A 21,579-nucleotide genomic window follows, 5' to 3' on the forward strand; every position below is an offset into this window, starting at 1 on the left:
TTATTAATAATATGATTAATGTTTTCGAGAGTCAAACATTAATCTTGTGGGAATGTTTGCTTATTTTGCTTCTGCTAACAATAAAGACTAAGTTAATGGTTTTGTGATTTTTATATTCATTGGGCAGGGAAAAAGCTATTGATTCATTAACTGTGCTGTCTTATTGGCATGTAGCTATGCACTGTTCACTCAATACATAAAATATCATGTTATGCTATTTTGTCCAAGGGAAAAAGACAGTGAGATTTCTTTCTTTATTATTATTTTTTGAGGCAGGGTCTTTCTCTGTCACCCAGGCTGCATTACAGTGTTGTGATAATAACTCACTGCAACCTTGAACTCCTGGGCTCAAGCAATCCTCCCACCTCAGCCTCCCAAGTAGCTAGGGCTACAGGTGCACGCCACCATACTCAGCTAATTTTTAAAACGATTTTTGTATTTTTTAGAGATGGAGTCTCACTGTATTGCCCAGGGTAGTCCTGAACTCCTGTCTTCAAGAAAATTTCCCACCTTGGTCTCATAAAGTGGTGGGATTATAGGCATGAGCCACCATACCTGGCCAACAGTGAGATTTCTTATGTGAAAAGTGTGCATTTCAACTCTGCTAGTTCCATATGCCTTTATTAGCATTTCAGAGACTTATCCTGTCAACCTGACTTCTGCAGAATAGCTTTTCAGGAAAAGTAGTTTATTATAAGTGGAGCTTGGAAATATATATATAATCAATTTCTGACATACATTAACCAGATCTCAACTTTCTTAAAAATGTACCATAAAGCTGAACTTCATTTAGGTACTTATTCTCAGACATCAGTATGCATAGGAATCACCTGGGGAGCTTAGTAAAATGCAGGTTTCTAGGCCCTATTCTCAGAGACAAATTCATTCTTCAGGTGATTCTGATATAGATGTCCTCAGGGTGCCAGAATAAGATGGAGAAAAGGATGTAGAGTCGGGAGTACAAACTCAGTAGTCTGGAGACCCAGGCATAGAAGTGCTAGAGAGCAGATGGGCTTTTCACCAAGGATATTGACGGAGCTGTGGGAAGTCTGATTGGCCTCCAGGTAATATAAGGCTTCAGCACTTTTTGTTAGGTCCCTGTAGGACTCAATCTTACTGGCTCTTTAGGTAATAGATGACTGTTCAAATTCAGGTTGCAACTGTGGTGAGACCACTAATCTCCTGTGCAACTGTAGTCTCTTGGTTTGGGGGAAAAGGAAGTCAGTCTGCAGGTGACTGAGCACTTATAAGCAGTTAGTATGGGCTCGGTTTGAAGGCAGAGCTGGAGAGGGAGAGGGATCTAAATCTTACCATTCTGCCATTCTCTAAAGGGCTGAGCTTCCTGCTTGCAGGCTGTATGCTAAGAAGAGGAGCATAGAGCTATTGCAAAGGGGGAGATTGTTATTATGCAGGGTCCAATTAGGAGAAATTACCCTTTTTAGTTTTGGAGGAACACTATGAGAATTGCTAAGAGTCTAAGACCCCAGGCCTAGATCTGCTGACACTTGGCCTATGGAGGTAGGAAGGACTGCTCTGTGTAACTCCAGTGATGGAGTTATTTTGTTCTGGAAATAGAAGATCAAGAGAAAAAGACAGCAGGAGTGGGTCCAAAGCATCCCGACTACCTGCAACATGCACACTAGACCCCATCAGAAAACAGTGAACCACGAAGGGAAATGAAAAATTCCAGGTGGTTTCTGGGGGAAGTGTGCTGCAGACCTTTTCATCTGTCTCAAATGGAGAAAACATCAGTAATTCTGTATATCTTGCCAACACTGTTAACAAGAATTTTTTTCTTTTGGGGGGCCTCATAAGGAAAATGAGACAGCAGCAACTTTACAAGTTCTATATATGTGCTTTAAACAGTATCTTAGATCCAGCAGGTCCGTTGTTTCCCACCTAGGTGTACTGAGCTGCAATTTTTCAAATGTGTATACTCTGTAGATGCTGTGAATGATAAAATACAAATGTATTTTTAAGAGTTCTTGGCCGGGCGCGGTGGCTCACGCCAGTAATCCCAGCACTTTGGGAGGCCGAGGCGGGTGGATCACAAGGTCAGGAGATCAAGACCATCCTGTCTAACACGGTGAAACCCCGTCTTTACTAAAAGCACAAAAACAAAATTAACCGGGTGTGGTGGCGGCGCCTGTAGTCTCAGCTACTCGGGAGGCTGAGGCAGGAGAATGGCATGAACCCGGGAGGCGGAGATTGCAATGAGCCAAGATCGCACCACTGCACTCCAGCCTGGGCGACAGAGCCAGACTCCGTCTCAGGAAAAAAAAAAAAAAAAAGAGTTCTTAAATTCACACAGTTTAATGGTGGATATTCTCAATCTCTTTTATGGTTGGGTCTAAGGAACTTTTTGTCCAAAAACACAAACCCCCAAAAACCCCAATGAGTTTCTCATGCTTTAAAAGGCTAGAAACCCCTGAAGTAAAGCATCATAGTTATGTCTTCAGATTGGCTGTAAAGAACTTACTCCTCACGTAATGCAAACCCTCACGGTACAGTGACTTTATTGTGTTGTTTATGATGGATTTTTAGACAGAGGCAAGATAAACTGCATTTTTGTTTTACTTTAGCAGAATATTAACACTGAATGCGGAGTGATATGTAAAAACACATTTATTTTAAAACTGTCACATTATTTGACTTTTTAACTGTATAAGAAAAAGTTTGCTGCTGCTAGAGTAAACAGACAACCCACATAGTAGGCAAAAATCTGTACATCCAACAAAGGACCAATATCCAGAATCTGCAAGGAACTCAAGCAAATTAGCAAGAAAAAAACAAACAATCCCTTCAAAAAGTGGGCTAAGGACATTAATAGACAGTTCTCAAAAGGAGATATACAGATGGCCAGCAAACATGAAAAAATGCTCAGCATCACTAATGATCAGGGAAATGCAAATCAAAACCACAATGTAATACCACCTTACTCCTGCAAGAATGGCCATAATCAAAAAACAAAACAGACAAACAAACAAAAAAAAATAGATGTTGACGTGGATGCAGTGAAAAGGGAACACTTCTACACTGCTGGTGAAAATGTAAAGTGGGCTTGGCATGGTGGATCACGCCTGTAATCCCAGCACTTTCAGAGGCTGAGGCAGGCGAATCACATGAGGTCAGGAGTTCAAGACCAGTTTGACCAACATGGTGAAACCCTGTCTCTACTAAAAATAGAAAAATTAGCCAGCCGGATCTGGCGGCGGGTGCCTGTAATCCCAGCTCCTCAGGAGGCTGAGACAGGAAAGTCACTTGAATCTGGGAGGCGGAGGTTGCAGTGAACCAAGATCGTACCATTGCACTCCAACCTGGGCGACAACAGTGAGACTCTGCTCAAAAAAAAAAAAAAAAAAAGTAAACTAGTACAACCCTTATGGAAAACAGTGTAGAGAGTCCTTAAAGAACTAAAAGTAGAACTACCATTTGATCAGTAGTGGGATAGCAATCCCACTACTGGGTATCTACCCAGAGGAAAATAAGTTATATGAAAAAGATACTTGCACACACGTTTATAACAGCACAGTTCACAATTGCAAAAATATGGAAACACCCCAAATGCCCATCAATCAATGATTGGATAAAGAAATTGTGAGAGAGAGAGATATATATCATATCATATATATATGATGCAATACGAGTCAGCCATAAAAAGGAATGAATTAATGGCATTCACAGCAACCTGGATGGAACTGGAGACCATTATTCTAAGTGAAGTAACTCAGGAATGGAAAACCAAACATTGTACGTTCTCACTTATAAATGGGAGCTAAACTATGAGGATGCAAAGACATAGAATGATACAATGGACTTTGGGGACCCAGGGGAAAGGGTGGGAGGGGGGGTTGAGAGATAAAAGACTACAAATTGGGTTTAGTGTATACTGCTCAGGTGATAGGTGCACCAGAATCTCACAAATCACCACTAAAGAACTTACTCATGAAACCAAATACCACCTGTTCCCCACAAACCTATGGAAATAAATAATTAAAAAAACAAAAAAGCCCAAAACAAACTGAGCAATAAAAAGTTATCTGCTGCTTAGTAAAAACATGAAAATTCAGAAACATTGATGTCATTTCCCTTTTTTTCCCCAGGCACTGTTATGTGGTATACTTGTTACATGTCCTGAGGATCCACTGAGGTATTTAGAGGGAATGATCATGGTTATAATCAAAAGTGGTCTTCAGAATCTTCTTTGGTAAGTATTGTTTTGATTTGTGATAGGGAAATATTTTATTATGAAGGAAAACTTTTATTGTACAGGAAAACTTTTATTGTACAGTAACAAAATAAGCATCTTGCCAATGCTTCCAATCTTAAGATTGTTAAGCAATCCTTCCACAGGCTTTTCAGTTCCAAAGACACAAACCTGAATAATTTGCCCAGTGGTTCTCAACTTGAGAAATATCGTGTATTCTCATCAGTAACGTGTTCATAGGGCCAGTTTATTTCAAGTTAGGAATGAGGAAAGGGAGGCATATCCTCCTTTGGGGGACACAGCAAAATCTTGTGAGAGTAGTTTGAAAAAGTCCTCCAGGTGATTCTGATCTGCTTCTCCTAAGGGAAAATGTGTTTTCTTTCTCCTCTCTTTCATTCCACCTACAAGAATCACTGATTTAATTAGGGAACTAATTAATGAAATTAATTTTGACTGTGTTTTATGATGTTATTAAAGGGATATCTGCATTGCTCCATCAATGAAACCAAACATTCGAAGATTGTCTGAAACTTACCTGGAACAACTTTTTGAATTGGATGATCAGCTGGTAATTATTACTAACCAAGAATATGCAAATATATATTTTACATTTTGATGGAATTTTCCAAATATATTTTATGGGAGGTGTGAGGTCAGACTGTTTTTGGTGTTGGGGGCACCGACAAAAGTGAAGGAATAGCCACCCACATACACAAATGCATGCAAAGCCACACCCATAGTAACCTTCCCAAATTTCCAGAAGGTAATTACAAAGGCATTTGTTCCTTCTCTTTCTGATACGATCTTTCCATTAAGTTTTCCCCCTTTCCTCTTTCTCCTTCTCCCATGCATCTTTATAAACATAAAAATAGCATTATGGAAAGCTTTACAAGAGGATGTTTTCTTTCCTTTCTAATCTGCTTCCTTCTGTGTTCCATTCCACCGCCCATTTTCTCTGCTGTCTGCCTTCTCAGATTAGATTATAGGGAATCATGCTCGTAATGATATGACCAAAACATTAATGACATTCAACTTAAAAGCCAGATCTTGTTGTTACTGAAAACTAGTGCCAGCAACTGGTTTTGATCTTGTAAAGAGGGCAAGGAAGTAATTCAGGACGTGAAGACTTTAGAATAAAGCTCATTTAAGGGAGGCTAACAGAGCAAAAGGAACATGAAGAGAGAAATACTAGCACACATTAGATATGTGTGGAACCATGTGTGATACCTCTTTTTTTTTTTTCCCCAGACGGAGTCTTGCTCTGAATGCCTGGGCTGGAGTGCAATGGCGCGATCCAGGCTCACTGCAACCTCCGCCTCCTGGGTTCAAGCGATTCTCCTGTCTCAGCCTTCCGAGTAGCTGGGATTACAGATGCAGGCTGCCTTGCCACTAAAATATAATTTTTTTGTATTTTAGTAGAAACAGGGTTTCACCATGTTGCCCAGGCTGGTCTCGAACTCCTGACCTCAGGCAATCCACCTGCCTCAGCCTCCCAAAGTGCTAGGATTACAGGTGTGAGCCACTGCGCTTGGCCAGTGTGTGATACCTCTTGATTACAGGGCTGTAGTTTGGTAGGCCCAGGCGGGTCTTGGGAGTTGCTATTGAAGTTGGATGTTGAAAAGTGGAATCAAAGCCATGTTCAAGGTGGAGGCTGAGAGTCAGAAACAATTTGAGGTATCTGTTTAGAAGGATGGGTGGTGAGTAACACTGGCAACAACAGAGAAACAATTAGAGGGCTGAGATGATTCTGAGGCACCAGTACATTGGGCAGATCCCATGTGTCCCATCCTAGTTGATCTGCATCATGGTGTGTGGGTGTTTTTACTGTACTTTATTAACCACAGACTTTTGATCTACTATGGAGTGCAGGTATCTGCAAATTACTGTGTTTTTGGAACTGTTTGGGGACAACCTCGGGAGCTGAGGGAGAGGCCTAGGGGACAGGATTCTGGGTCCTGTATGCCTACCCCTGTACTCCGGAATAGTTTTGGTTTCAGTATGATTTTGCTTGAAAAAAGCTTGACAGCCATTGCTAAAATACACTGAAGTTTTTGAAAGCCACTGATTTAGAGTGGTAAACCCTATCATCAATATTATGACAAGGACCTTATATGAAGTCAGGCCAGCTGTCCAGTGTCTAGCTAGAAGCCCATAGGGAATCATTTAAAAACTGCAGATAATTCTGGCCGGGTGTGGTGGCTCACACCTCTAATTGCAGCACTTTGGGAGGCCGAGGCGGGTGGATCACCTGAGGTCAGGAGTTCGAGACCAGCCTGGCCAACATGGCGAAACGCCGTCTCTACTAAAAGTACGAAAATTAGCTGTGCATGGTGGTGGGCACCTGTAATCCCAGCTACTCAGGAGGCTGAGGCAGGAGGAGAATCACTTGAACCTAGGAGGTGGAGGTTGCAGTGAGCCAAGATTGCACCACTGCACTCCAGCCTGGGCGACAAGAGCAATACTCCATCTTAGAAAACAAACAAACAAAAACTGCAGAGAATGTCAAGAGACATCATAGCTACTTCAAACTAAAAGTTTTCTTAGAAAAGGAATTGTTGGCTGGGTGTGGTGGTTCATGCCTGTAATCCCACTTTGGGAAGCTGAGGCAGGCGGATCACCTGAGATCAGGAGCTCGAGACCAGCCTGGCCAACATGGTGAAATCCTGTCTCTACCAAAAATACAAAAACTAGCTGGGCGTGGTGGCAGGCACCTGTAATCCCAGCTACTCCGGAGGGTGAGCCAGGAGAATCACTTGAACCCAGGAGGAAAAGGTTGCAGTGAGCTGAGATCGCGCCACGGTACTCCAGCCTGGGTGACAAGAATGAAACTCTGTCTCAAACAAACAAAAAAACACAAAAGGGAATTGTCAGAGATATTTCATAATGTTGAAAATGCAGAAGTTAAAATATTAGAAGCTGATCCAAACTTAGAGTTATGACAGTTTGCCAAGGCATAGAAAAGGTGCCCACTTCATATAATAAGTTGGAAATAATATAAATGAGATAGGACTTTGCAAAAGCAATGAGGGAAATATTTGTTAAGGTTAGACATGAAAATGTGAATCACCAGGTGTCCTAGGGTTGCTTGTTAGAGGGCTCAACCTAGGTTGGATCTAGATTAATTCATTTCTCCTCCACCCTCAGAGAAAAATGAAAAGTTTTTTTCTACAAAGAAGCAAAACACTTTAATCCTCGGTGTTTTTGATATTTTAAAGTATATACTCTAAAGCCAGGCACAGTGGCATGCACTTGTACCCCCATGTACTTTGGAGGCTGAGGTGGGAGAATTGCGTGAGGCCAGGAGTTTGAAACCAACCTGGGCAACATAGTGAGACCTCATCTCTTAAAGAAAATGTATAGTATACTAAATGAATAATGGTTTTACTTTTTTTCATATGCCTTTCCTATGTAGTTTTCCATACCGTTATAACTAGCAGTAAAATGATTTTTCATGTTTTAACAGAAAACTTCAAAGGTCATGAATAACTGTAATTTTTCCCATTAATTATTGATTGCTTAATTGCAGGGTTTTTCAGTCTTACACTGCACAGTTCTGCACAGTGAGGACTGCCTATATGTGCTGTTAAAGTGATCTAAATATGTCCTGAGAAGGACTCTGTACTTCTATATTTAGTTCTTGTGGAAGAATTGCAATCTAGCTTAATAGGTAGACAAGATTGAAAACCTAACTAGGAGTATGTACCTATAACTATAGCTGAGACTTGGCCAATCCCAGCAGCCATACTTAAACCATTCATACACCGCTGACTGTTCAAACTGTGTTCAAACAAGGCAAACATCAATCTGTAACCAATCTAGCTGTTCTGTACCTTACTTCCGATTTCTGTACATCATTTCTCCTTTTTGATCTATAAATCTTCCACCAGGTAGCTGTGCTGGAGACTCTGTGAATCTGCTGTGATTCTGGGGGCTACCTGACTTGTGAATTTTTCATTGTTCAATTAAACTCCATTAAATTTTATTTGGCTAAAGTTTTTCTTTTATCAGATGGTGTCAGAAGTGGGATCTGAAGTAGAGCTTCTGGCGACCCCCGGGAGTGCTGAGTGAACTGAACAAGCAAGGTACCTGCAGGACCCACTTGTGTTCACTGATCTCTCAGAGCAGCTGGGGATTGTGGATAAGCTCTCTCTTGGATTTCAGAGCTCCACAGATTTGTGTTTTGAGCTCTCCAAGTTTCTTTGAGCCAATTTCTGATCCAAACAGGGTTTGGAAGTCATGACAGAAACTGAGCTGGGTCCAGGAATGGATTTGATCTGGGAATTAATTGGCTTGGATCCAGTTAGAGGTCTCTTACACCTGACTGGTTCAGGAAGGAACTGATAGTAAGCAGTAATATTGCAGGGTTATAAAACTCGACTTTTGAAAATTCACAGGGATTTTTATGTTCTACCCCTTTGTTTCATTTTTCTTGCATGCTTAGGTAGGAAAAATCATTGGCTCAGTTAATCAAGAGACCCTGAGAGTCAAGCCAATATTTTAGGTAAAAATGAGATCCTTAATTTCTGGAAAACTAAGTTCCTTCCAGCTTACCTTAGGCCTGGGAGGCAGCATAGTCTTACAGAAATGGCAAAATCTTACTAAAGATAACTTATAGTGGAATGTTCCAAATGTACAACAATGCAATTAAGTATGTTTAAAAATAAGGGCTCTCAGTAAAGTCTCTTTCAGTTAAGAACAGGTTTGGCGCTATGGGATGTTAACTGCTATTCTCTTTTGATTAATCTGTCTTATACTTTTTGCTGACTGCTATAGGTGACAGTGTTAGGCATGTACAGGACCGTGGGACATGGGAAACTTTTTCCTCCCCAAAAGGGGAAACTTGAGAGCTGATGGGATTGCTGGAAAAGATCCCTTCACTACTGACAAGTGGCCTCCTGAACTTTTCAGTGTCATAGCAATGAGTGGGTCTTGCTCTGGCCTCCCTGAGCTCTTCACGTTCCCCATCTTGCCACAGGCAATACTTTTCTTTCTCTTCCTTTCCTTTCATATCTTTTCTGTTACTCAGGGCAGCCATCTTGCCCAGAGACCATGTGCTGAAACTCCTAGTTGGAGGTTGGATTAAAGATGACAGGGGCCATCGGAGGGCAAATTTAAGCCTAACCAGTTTGATATTGGGTGCTAAACAGAGTGGCTAATGTCTGTGTTTTATCATATGTGTTTTGTTCTGGCCCAAACAAAAAAAGATAATTTTCTTTTATGATACAGCTTGGCCTCCAGGGTGATGGTGTGGCAAGCTGGGTCACTAGAGCTGCTCAGGGAAAGGGAAAGAGAGCCCAGAAGCCTGGCATGCCAGTAAAAGGGTAATAATTTCTTACCAGTCAGATTTCTGGCTTTTTTCCTCTTTTTCTTTGTGCAAAATGTTTAAGTGAATGGTAAAAATCACTGTTATCTCCTATGTAAAGTTTTGATTCATACAAAAAAGAATTCTGAGGCTTGTCTTAAGCTCTAGTGAATCTGATGTGCTTTGTGTGTCTTCTGTATTGTTTTGTCATAAAGAGGGGTACCTTAGGATAAAATGTGTGCCCAAAACCTCATAAGCCTGTTGTTCAAGACGACCCAGCAAACTGGTCAGTTATGTGTTTAGGAACTTAATCTTGTAGCCACGTGGCCATGCTTTCTCTTTTCACAATGGTGGCCCGGGTTCAGAGTTCAATCCCTAGCTTAGGGGATGAGCCTTTCTGATTGATATTTGGGTGACTTTGCCATTTTTTGATTCTCTTCCCCTCCACGAACTGTTTTGAATTTTCCTTTCTCAGAGCACCTGTGAGGTTACCTTAGGTAAAGTTTAAAAGCCAGAAATAGCAGCTCTTTGGCCTGCCTAAAGTCGGGTAATAAGAAATTTTAAAAGGACTTTATTAAAGAGTGCTGTGGTTAAAAGTCAGCTTAATTAAAAGTGGATATTCAAGCTCTCACAGCCTGGGACTCCTTGGGAAAAACACGAGGCACCAGAGACCCTTTCTTGGCCCTGTTCTTCCGAGAACTCCACCCTAAAGCCAGTAATCTAATTAAGAAACTTAAAAACTGGCAAATGGAGAATCTTACAACTACTGTAGCAATCTTCTTTAGTCTGTCTGTGTAGTTATATATGTGTTGTGTGTGTAGTGTTTGTATAATAGAATTCTAATTGGTTTAAACAAAAAAAGTGCTTAAATATTTTGAAAGAAAAATAAAAGGCTGGGCGCGGTGGCTCAAGCCTGTAATCCCAGCACTTTGGGAGGCCGAGACGGGCAGATCACAAGGTCAGGAGATCAAGACCATCCTGGCTAACACGGTGAAAACCCGTCTCTACTAAAAAATACAAAAAACTAGCTGGGCGAGGTGGTGGGCGCCTGTAGTCCCAGCTACTCGGGAGGCTGAGGCAGGAGAATGGCATGAACCCAGGAGGCGGAGCTTGCAGTGAGCTGAGATCCGGCCACTGTACTCCAGCCTGGGTGACAGCGAGACTCCATCTCAAAAAAAAAAAAAGAAAAAGAAAAATAAAAGCTGTAATGCCTTTTAGTTCATGTAATTTTGGTCATCTTTGGGAAATAAAAATAGCTTTAAAGATTATTGATAAATAAATACATTTAGTCTAAATTATGCAGGCCAGGTATTAGGTTTGCTTAATATTTTTAAGGCAATAAACTGCTTTGACCCTTGAAAATTGCTCAATTTATTTTGGAGACATTAAATTTTAAATAAGGCCTGGGGATATGTGGAATTAGCCATGCTACCTAGCTACGAAAAGAAGGTTATAAAGAAAAGAGATTTTATATAAGGAAGGATCTTGTATAGTAAATTCTTGTCCTAAAGTAAAATGACTGGTTGTTTAAAAAGAGGGATGTTTAGGACAAGTCAGAAAGACCAAGCACATTGTAGATGGTCTATGTAAGTAATGAAAGGATTCGTAAAAGAAAATTTATGTACCATAAGTGAAAGTTGCTAAGAATTACCATTATAACATGTAACTGAGACTACTGAAAAACTAGGTTTACATGCAAGGTGTGTGAGGAGAATGAAACGTGTTTTTGGTAAGAGATTGTAAGAATGCATGAGAATGTAAATTTTTACCTAGTTTAGAGGGTTAAAGGACTGTTTTAAATTAAATAGAATAAAGCTAAAGGTTTGAACAAGTTGTGGAAGGTTTGTAAAATTTAACTTTGTAAAAGAAATTCTATGTGTGAAAATATTGACTAAATTTAAAGGTGTATCGTTCAGTTTTTCTGTAAATTGAACATTGAAATAAAAGCACAACAGGGTTTTCTTAAAGCACTAATCTGCTCTTTAACAAAAATTGGTAAAGGGTTATAAAAGGTTTATGAAAATCTCACCTCATGGTCAGACTGATTAAGATTGGATAGATTTGTCTGTGAGGTTTTTTTTTTTTTTTTTTTTTGAGGCAGAGTCTCACTCTGTTGCTCAGGCTGGAGTGCAGTGGCCGGATCTCAGCTCACTGCAAGCTCTGCGTCCCGGGTTTACGCCATTCCCCTGCCTCAGCCTCCCGAGTAGCTGGGATTACAGGCGCCTGCCACCTCGCCCAAATAGTTTTTTGTATTTTTTAGTAGAGACGGGGTTTCACCGAGTTATCCAGGATGGTCTCGATCTCCTGACCTCGTGATTCACCCGTCTCGGCCTCCCAAAGTGCTGGGATTACAGGCTGTCTGTGAGGTTTTATTAAAAATTGGAGTTGACATTAATAGTCCACTAATGCAAGTCCACTAATGAAATTTGACTTTCTCTTTTGAACAAGATTTTCATGTAATATTAGAAGATAATGAAAAATTTTTGTTTTGTTTGCCTTTTAAATATGCTACCAAAAAAAAAAAAAAAGGAAAGACAAAAGACAGATTGTTTGGAAAGCTAAGTCTTCCCTCTATCAATGAGTAAAGGTTTTTGCCTTTTAAAAATTTTTTGAGTCATCATTTTGGCTAAATGAATGACTTATGGTGACCTGGAATTCTAGTTCATAATATCAAGTGTTTTAAAACTTTAACATATTTAATAGGCTTCCCAAAATTAAATTTGAGCTTTAAAATGGTCTTTTCTGACCTCTAACTTTGGAATGCTACAGAGGGCCCCTGAAGCATCCAAAAGAGAGGTAAACAGAATTGTTTAACATGTTAAGTTACATGGGAAGCAGTGTCAAAATAAAAATAATGTTTAATCTTCAGGTTATATTTTAGTGAATGATATTAATGTATGTTCTAAAATTGTATGGGGTCAGGCACGGTGGCTTATGCCTGTAATCCCAACACTTTGGGAGACTGAGGAAGGCAGATCACCTGAGGCTAGGATTTTGAGACCAGCCTGGCCAACATGGTGAAACCCCATCTCTACTAAAGGTACAAAAAATTAGACATGGTGGTGAGCACCTGTAATCCCAGCTACTTGGGAGGCTGAGGCAGAAGAATCACTTGAACCCAGGAGGCGGAGGTTGCAGTGAGGCAAGATCTTGCCTCTGCACTCCAGCCTGGGTGACAGAGCAAGACTCCATCTCAAAAAAAAAAAAAAAAAATGTATAGGATGTCTAAAATTCTAATATGTCTGGGTATATACTATCAAACATAATTATGGTTATTATGTTAAGTTATTGTCTACCACAGAAATAACCAAATTTCCTTGTATAAAACTGCTAACCCAAGTAAAACAAAAAATTAATTAAATACCAAGAAAATACTTTGCCAAGATTTTCATGTTAAACCAGCTGATACTGAAATTGATTAGATATACAATTTGAACTCCATATTCTAAGTCTAATTGCCTATGATAACCATTAGTTGTCACTGCTATGAATTTAAATTGGAAAAACAACTGGTATTCAGGAGGACATAAGTCCAATATTAAACATAGACTCATGGAAGACCAGGAAGGCTATCCTGTCCTTCCTGAGCCCTTAAAGCTTTTGTTATTAAAGGCTCTGCATTCCATGACTCATCATGGAAAACATAAAATCATCAAAATTGAATATATTGATATAATGACTTATAAATTTCAAAAATAGTTTAAAACCAGTGTTTGGTTCGATAACCCTGGGAAGATAATCAAACCTTCAGGTATGTTTGGCTATCCGATGGGTCATTTAAACATTTATAAAGGGAGTTCATTCAATTGTCATTTTCAGTGCATGTTTTATGTTACAGTAATTATTATGCCACAGTATATTTTCACCAGGTAAAGAAAGTTTTTATGGTTCATTGAGGACAATCAACTGCTTCACAATCTAGAACCTGAAGACTGGATCTTTTGAGAACATCAGAGAAAGACTGTGCTTGCCATCCACACTGCAACAAAACTTTGGAACCTTGAACCTTGAGTGAATAATCTCACAACTGAGAAGGGTCCCTCCACACTCTTGGAACTGTACATCCATTGGAACCCTAAAGGTAAAACTAACCAAGAAAGTTTCTCCCCAGAAGAAGATGGCATCCTTGATGTAAACAGCTTTTCCCGAGATCACGGATCAAGACATCTACTACTATGAGACTCTTATCTTTGAATATTTTTTCCTTATTTATGCCTCTATAGCCAATAGAAATGAAGAGGGGGTCTATTATGTGCACTTATAGGGTATACTTTCATTCGTGAAGGATTTTGCAGCCAGACTTATACATGAATAACTTTATACTTTGATGGATAAAAGATGAAGAAGGCCCAATATAGGTGAGAAACTTTAATGGTATATATATTGCCTCATAATTAGTCAAAACTCCTCTTAACCCACATCATGGGTTAAATAGAACATTGCCAGGAGGCCTTCACTCTTCTAGAAGGACATCATTTGTTAGGTCCTTTTTCCGTGGTTTAGAATAAAAGAGGCAATAATTAGAAATGTATCCCTGATGACAGGCTGTATAGCAGATTCTAATGTAAAGTCTATTGTTACACAACAGACTTTAAATTCTCTTGTGAAAGTTATGCTAAATAATAGAATTGGCTAAACAGATTCTGACGTTTGTGGCCTGTGGAGAAATACATCAAATGTAGATTATAAAAATTCAGTTGTAGAGAATTAATGAAAAGACCACTTAAAGCAAGTAGACTCTTTATCCAGCTCATTCTTTAATCTATTTAATTTTAGGTGGTTTGGTTTATGGGTACCCTGGGTAAGGAGCATACTCTAAACTCTTGGTATTATCCTCCCGAGAGTCATAATAATAGTCTCCCTGGTGCACTGTGTTCTCTCGAAGGTTTTAAATGCTTGTATGCAGCCATCTCTAGAATGTCAAATGGTCTCTCTTCAAATGGAAAGACAAGAGCTGAAAGAAATGTGTGACCCTGAGGATACTATAACCTATGAATGATGTGGTGAGACTGGAAACCCAAAATGATGGTAACTGAGAGTGGCACTAAGGCCCTCAATTGTGGTCACACTTTTACCTAAGTGAGAGCCTGACCAAAAAGGGGGAATCTTTTTTAAACAAAGTTATAGGAGGCCATTGTTTTGGACTAAGCTCATTCACTAGGCCCCCAACAGGCCAAACCAAACTAAAATGGGGTCACTCATGCTAAATGTGACATAATCAAATTAAGACTTTACGGAAACACATAGATCCTAGAACAGACCAGGTTTGGTTTTTCTCCAGTAAATAGGACATTCCAGCATAAAGAGATACCCATAAAGGGTACCTCTACTCATACTTGTTTTTACCTTTGCAAAACTCAGTGTTCTACTGTCTCCCAGTGTGTTTCAAGACCAAATAACTACTTTTACAATGGTGATAGTGATATTGATAATTAAAGTTTTGGTCAATCTCTCAAAATTGAGAAACTGACCAAAAGCAGGGAGTTGTTAAAGTGAAGTAAATGTGGCCTGAGAAGCATTCTCTGCTTCTATATTTGAGTCTTTGTGGATGAACTACAGCCTAGCTTAATAGGTAGACAAGACTGAAAACCTAACTAGGAGTGTGCACCTGTATCAATAGCTGAATCTTGGCCAATCCCAGCAACCATTCATACACGGCTGAGTGTTCAAACTGTGTTCAAATAAGGCAAACACCAATCTGTAACCAGTCCAACTGTTCTGTACCTCACTTCCGATTTCTGCATGTCATTTCCCTTTTTTTGTCTATTACTCTTGTTCCACCACGTGGCTGCACTGGAGTTTCTGTGAATCTGCTGTGATTCTGGGGGCTGCCCAATTCATGAATTGTTCATTGCTCAATTAAATTCCTTTACATTTAATTTGGCTGAATTTTTTTTATCAGTGCCTATTTATAAAAGATAAATATGTCTCTTTACTTAAAGAAGAGTGAATACAGCAACCTGTGAGTAAGCCAAATAGTAAAGAAAAAGTAGGAACTGCTCTCATAACAGTAGAAGGAAATACAATTTCATTGTTTCGACTGTTCCAAGATGAAAGAATCAACCATTGTAAGGAGGAAATGAACTTCACAGACTTGGTTCTCATTACTTAGGAAATGAAATCTCCAGATGGTCCTTCTAACTATGAGAGAAAGCATATATAAAAATTTAAAAATCTTTTTATTATGGAAACATTTTAATACAACACAAAAGTAGAAAGAATACCATAATGATCACTCATCATCTAACTTGAACAATAATCAGCATTTTGCCAATCTTGTTAATTTCTTCTCTCTTCCTTCATTTTTGCCAGAGTATTAGAAAGCAGATCCCAGAAATTATATTATACTGTAGTGTGCATCTCTAATAAGATACTATATTTTTAGAAAATAGAAACACAGTGCCACTGTCTTATGAATAAATAGCAATAATTCCTAAATGTCATCTAGTCCTGATTATATTCAGATGCATATTGTATATTTGAGTTTCCCAGAGTGTCTCAAAAATGCCTTTTTACATGTGGCTCTGTTCAAATCAGAATCCATACAGAGTCTGCATATTGCCCTTGGTTGTTATTTATCTAATGTCTCTTGTAATGGACAGGAATTCTCCTTGTCTTATTTTTTCCCCATGCGACTTATTTATTGAAGGAAGCAGATAATTTGCCTTGTAAAATGTCCCACATTCTCACTGCTTCCTCTAGCGTCGTTTTACTTCCTCTGTTTCCTGTATTTCCTGCAAGCTAGTATTTAAATCTAGATGTTTGATTTCATTCAGGTTGCCCACTACCAACTTTTTTTGGTGACAAGAATATTGTATAGAGCTGTTGTGTTTTTCCTAGTGCATCACATCAGGGAGCACACATGATCTGGTTGAACCACTTTTAATGAATTTTGACTCTTAGAGATCTTAATATAATTCCTTATTAGTTGTATCCTACCATGCGCATGTAATGATTTCCGAATAACATTACCCCAGAACCACTAACAAAAAGACTACTGAATGCAATTTAAGAAGATTGTGCAATTCTTTTTGCTTTTAAGATGTGTATATTCAGCTTGTGTGTGATGGCTCACACCTGTAATCCTAGCACTTTGGGAAGGCCGAGGCAGGTGGATCACCTGAGGTCAAGAGTTCAAGACCAGCCTGGCCAACATGGTGAAACCCTATCTTTACTAAAAATGCAAAAAAATTAGCTGCGCGTGGTGGCACACACCTGTAATCCCAGATACTTGGGAGACTGAGGCAGGAGAATTGCCCAAACCCGGAAGGCAGAGGTTGCAGTGAGCTGAGAGCACGCCACTGGACTCTGGCCTGGGCGACAGAGGTGCCATAATAAACGTGTGCATGTGTCTTTATAGTAGCATGATTTATAATCCTTTGGGTATATACCCAATAATGGGATTGCTGGGTCAAATGGTATTTCTAGTTCTAGATCCTTGAGGAATCGCCACACTGTCTTCCACAATGGTTGAACTAATTTGCACTCCCACCAACACTGTAAAAGCATTTCTGTTTCTCCACATCCTCTCCAGCATCTGTTGTTTCCTGACTTTTTAAAGATCCCCATTCTAACGGGCATGAGATGGTATCTCATTGTGGTTTTGATTTGCATTTCTCTGATGACCAGTGATGATGAGCTTTTTTCATATGTTTTTTGGCTGCATAAATGTCTTCTTTTGAGAAGTGCCTGTTCATATCCTTTGCCCACTTTCTGATAGGGTTGTTTTTTTCTTGTACATTTGTTTAAGTTCTTTGTAGATTCTGGATATTAATCCTTTGTCAGATGGATAGATTACAAAGATTTTCTCCCCTTCTGTAGGTTGCCTGTTCACTCTGATGATGGTTTCTTTTGCTCTGCAGAAGCTCTTTAGTTCAATTAGATCCCATGTGTCTATTTTGGCTTTTGTTGCCATTGCTTTTGGTGTTTTAGTCATGAAGTCTTTGCCCATGCCTATGTCCTGAATGGTATTGCCTAGGTTTTCTTCTAGGGTTTTTATGGTTTTAGGTCTTACATTTAAGTCTTTAATCCATCTTGAGTTAATTTTTGTATAAGGTGTAAGGAAGGGATCCAGTTTCAGCTTTCTACATTTGGCTAGCCAGTTTTTTCAGCACAATTTATTAAATAGAGAACCCTTTCCCCATTGCTTGTTTTTGTCAGGTTTGTCAAAGATCAGATAGTTGTAGATGTGTGGTATTATTTCTGAGGGCTCTGTTCTATTCTTTTGGTCTATATGTCTGTTTTGGTACCAGTACCATGCTGTTTTGGTTACTGTAGCCTTGTAGTATAGTTTGAAGTCAGGTACCGTGATGCCTCCAGCTTTGTTCTTTTTGCTTAGGATTGTCTTGGCTATGTGGGCTCTTTTTTGGTTCCATATGAACTTTAAAGTAGTTTTTTCCAATTCTGTAATGAAAGTCAGTGGTAGCTTGATGGGGATAGCCTTGCATCTGTAAATTACCATGGGTAGTATTGTCATTTTCACAATATTGATTCTTCCTATGAATGAGCATGGAATGTTTTTCAATTTGTTTATGTCCTCTTTTATTGTGTTGAACAGTGGTCTATAGTTCTTCTTGAAGAGGTCCTTCACATCCCTTGCAAATTGTATTCCTAGGTATTTTATTCTCTTTGTGGTAACTGTGAATGGGAGTTCATTCATGATTTGGCTCTCTGTTTGTCTGTTATTGGTGTATAGGAATTCTTGTGATTTTTGCAAATTGATTTTGTATCCTGAGACTTTGCTGAAGTTGCTTATCAGCTTAAGGAGATTTTGGGCTAAGACGATAGGTTTTTCTAAATGTACAATCATGTCATCTGCAAACAGAGACAATTTGACTTCCTCTTTTCCTGATTGGATACCCTTTATGTCTTTCTCTTGCTGATTGCCGTAGCCTGAAGAACTTCCAAAACTTGTTGAATAGGAGTGGTGAGAGAGGGCATCCTTGTCTTGTGCCGATTTTCAGAGGGACTGCTTCCAGTTTTTGCCCATTTGGTAGGATATTGGCTGTGGGTTTGTCATAAATAGCTCTTATTATTTTGAGGTAGGTTCCATCAATACCTAGTTTATTGAGAGTTTTTAGCATGGAGGGCTTTTGAAGTTTGTCAAAGGCCTTTTCTGCTTCTATTGAGATAGTCATGTGGCTTTTGTCGTTGGTTCTGTTTATGTGATGGATTATGTTTACTGATTTGCATATGTTGAACCAGCCTTGCATCCCAGAGATGAAGCCACCTTGGTTGTGATGGAGAAGCTTTTTGATGTGCTGCTGGATTTAGTTTGCCAGTATTTTATTGAGGATTTTTGCATCGATGTTCATCGGGGATATTGGCCTAAAATTCTCTTTTTTTTGTTTTGTCTCTACCAGGCTTTTGTATCAGGATGATGCTAGCCTCATAAAAAGAGTTAGGGAGGATTCTGTCTTTTTCTATTGATTGAAATAGTTTCAGAAGGAATGGTACCAGCTCCTGTTTGTACTTCTGGTAGAATTTGGCTGTGAATCCGTTTGGTCCTGGACTTTTTTTGGTTGGTAGGCTATTCATTATTGCCTCAATTTCAGATCCTGTTATTGGTCTATTCAGAGATTCAACTTCTTCCTGGTTTAGTCTTGGGAGGGTGTATGTGTCCAGGAATTTATTGATTTCTTCTAGATTTCCTAGTTTATTTGTGTAGAGATGTTGATAGTATTCTCTGATGGTAGTTTGTATTTCTGTGGGATCTGTGGTGATATCTCCTTCATCATTTTTTATTGCATCTATTTGATTCTTCTCTCTCCTTTATTAGTCTTGCTATCAGTTTATCAATTTTGTTGATCTTTTCAAAAAACCAGCTCCTGGATTCATTGATTTTTTGAAGGGTTTTTTTGAAGAACTGATCCTTCTGATCAGTTCTGCTCTGATCTTAGTTATTTCTTGCCTTCAGCTAGCTTTTGAATGTGTTTGCTCTTGCTTCTCTAGTTCTTTTAATTGTGATGTTAGGGTGTCGATTTTAGATCTTTCCCACTGTCTGTTGTGGGTATTTAGTGCTCTAAATTTCCCTCTACACGTTGCTTTAAATGTGTCCCAGAGATTCTGGTATGTGTGTCTTTATTCTCATTGGTTTCAAAGATCATGTTTATTTTTGCCTTTATTTCGTTATTTAGCCAGTAGTCATTCAGGAGCTGGTTGTTCAGTTTCCATGTGGTTGTGCGGTTTTGAGTGAGTTTCTTAATCCTGAGTTCTAATTTGATTGCACTGTGGTCTGAGAGACAGTTTTTTGTGATCTCTGTTCTTTTACATTTGCTGAGGATTATTTTACTACCAATTATGTGGTCAATTTTAGAATAACTATGATGTGGTGCTGAGAAGAATATATTTTCTGTTGATTTGGGGTGTAAAGTTCTGTAGGTGTCTCTTAGGTCTGCTTGGTCCAGAGCAAGTCCTGAATATCCTTGTTAACCTTCTGTCTCGTTGATCTGTCTAATATTGACAGTGGGGTGTTAAAATCTCCCATTATTATTGTGTGGGATTCTAAGTCTCTTTGTAGTCTCTAAGGACTTGCTTTATGAGTCTGGATGCTCCTGTATTGGATGCATATATATTTAGGATAGTTAGCTCTTCTTGTTGAATTGATCTCTTTACCAATATGTAATGGCCTTCTTTGTCTCTTTTTGATCTTTGTTGGTTTAAAGTCTGTTTTATCAGACTAGGATTGCAACCCCTGCTTTTTTTTTTTTATTTTTTTATTTTATTTTTTTTTTTGCTTTTCATTTGCTTGGTAGATCTTCCTCCATCCCTTTATTTTGAGCCTATGTGCATCTTTGCACATGAGATGGGTCTCCTGAATACAACACACTTGATGGGTCTTGACTCTTTATCTAGTTTGTTGGTTTGTGTCTTTTAATTGGGGCATTTAGCCCATTTACATTTAAAGTTAATATTGTTATGTTTGAATTTGATCCTGTCATTATGATGTTAGCTGGTTATTTTGCCTGTTAATTGATGCAGTTTCTTCATAGCATCGATGGTCTTTACCATTTAGGATATTTTTGCAGTGACTGGTACTGGTTGTTGCTTTCCATGTTTAGTATTTTCTTCAGGAGCTCTTGTAAGGCAGGCCTGGTGGTGACAAAATATCTCAGCATTTACTTGTCTGTAAAGGATTTTATTTCTCATTCACTTATGAAACTTAGTTTGACTTGATAGGGGATTCTGGGTTGAAACTTACTTTCTTGGCCGGGCGCGGTGGCTCAAGCCTGTAATCCCAGCACTTTGGGAGGCCGAGACGGGCGGATCACGAGGTCAAGAGATCGAGACCATCCTGGCTAACACGGTGAAACCCCGTCTCTACTAAAAATGCAAAAAAATTAGCCGGGCGTGGCGGCGAGCGCTTGTAGTCCCACCTACTTGGGAGGCTGAGGCAGGAGAATGGCGTGAACCCAGGAGGCGGAGCTTGCAGTGAGCCGAGATTGCGCCACTGCACTCCAGCCTGGGCGACTGAGCGAGACTCCGTCTCAAAAAAAAAAAAAAAGAAACTTACTTTCTTTAAGAATGTTGAATATTGGCTTCCACTCTCTTGTGGCTTGTAGGGTTTCTGCCGAGAGATTTGCTGTTAGTCTGATGGGCTTCCCTTTGTGGGTAACCTGACCTTTCTCTCTGGCTGCCCTTAACATTTTTCCCCTCATTTCAACCTTAGTAAATCTGACAATTGTGTGTCTTGGGGTTGTTCTTCTCGAGGAGTATCTTTGTGGTGTTGTCTGTATCTCCTGAATTTGAATGTTGGCCTGCCTTGCTAGGTTAGGGAAGTTTTCCTGGATAATATCCTGAACAGTGTTTTCTAATTTGGTTCCATTCTCCCCGTCACTTTCCGGTACACTAATCAAACGTATATTTGGTCTTTTCACTTAGTCCCATATTTCTTGGAGACTTTGTTCGTTTCTTTTCACTTTTTTTCTCTAATCTTGCTTTCTCGCTTTATTTCATTAATTTGATCTGCAATCACTGATATCCTTTCTTCCACTTGATCAAATCGGCTATTGAAGTTTGTGCAGGCGTCATGAAGTTCTTGTGCCATGGTTTTCGGCTCCATCAGGCCATT

At 39.4% G+C, this 21,579-nt stretch overlaps 1 protein-coding gene across 1 annotated transcript in view; it reads left to right on the plus strand.

The window, feature by feature from the left end:
* Positions 1-21,579, plus strand: part of FBXL13 (F-box and leucine rich repeat protein 13) — a 277,423-nt gene that overhangs the window by 15,883 nt on the left and 239,961 nt on the right. Inside the window, exons 2-3 of the mRNA XM_030932545.1 lie at positions 4,104-4,207; positions 4,685-4,775. Of these exons, the coding sequence (XP_030788405.1) occupies positions 4,104-4,207; positions 4,685-4,775 (195 nt within the window). The remainder of the gene's footprint in view (positions 1-4,103; positions 4,208-4,684; positions 4,776-21,579) is intronic.

The sequence above is a fragment of the Rhinopithecus roxellana genome, chromosome 6 (genome assembly GCF_007565055.1).
Source record: "Rhinopithecus roxellana isolate Shanxi Qingling chromosome 6, ASM756505v1, whole genome shotgun sequence".
Lineage (NCBI taxonomy): Eukaryota > Metazoa > Chordata > Mammalia > Primates > Cercopithecidae > Rhinopithecus > Rhinopithecus roxellana.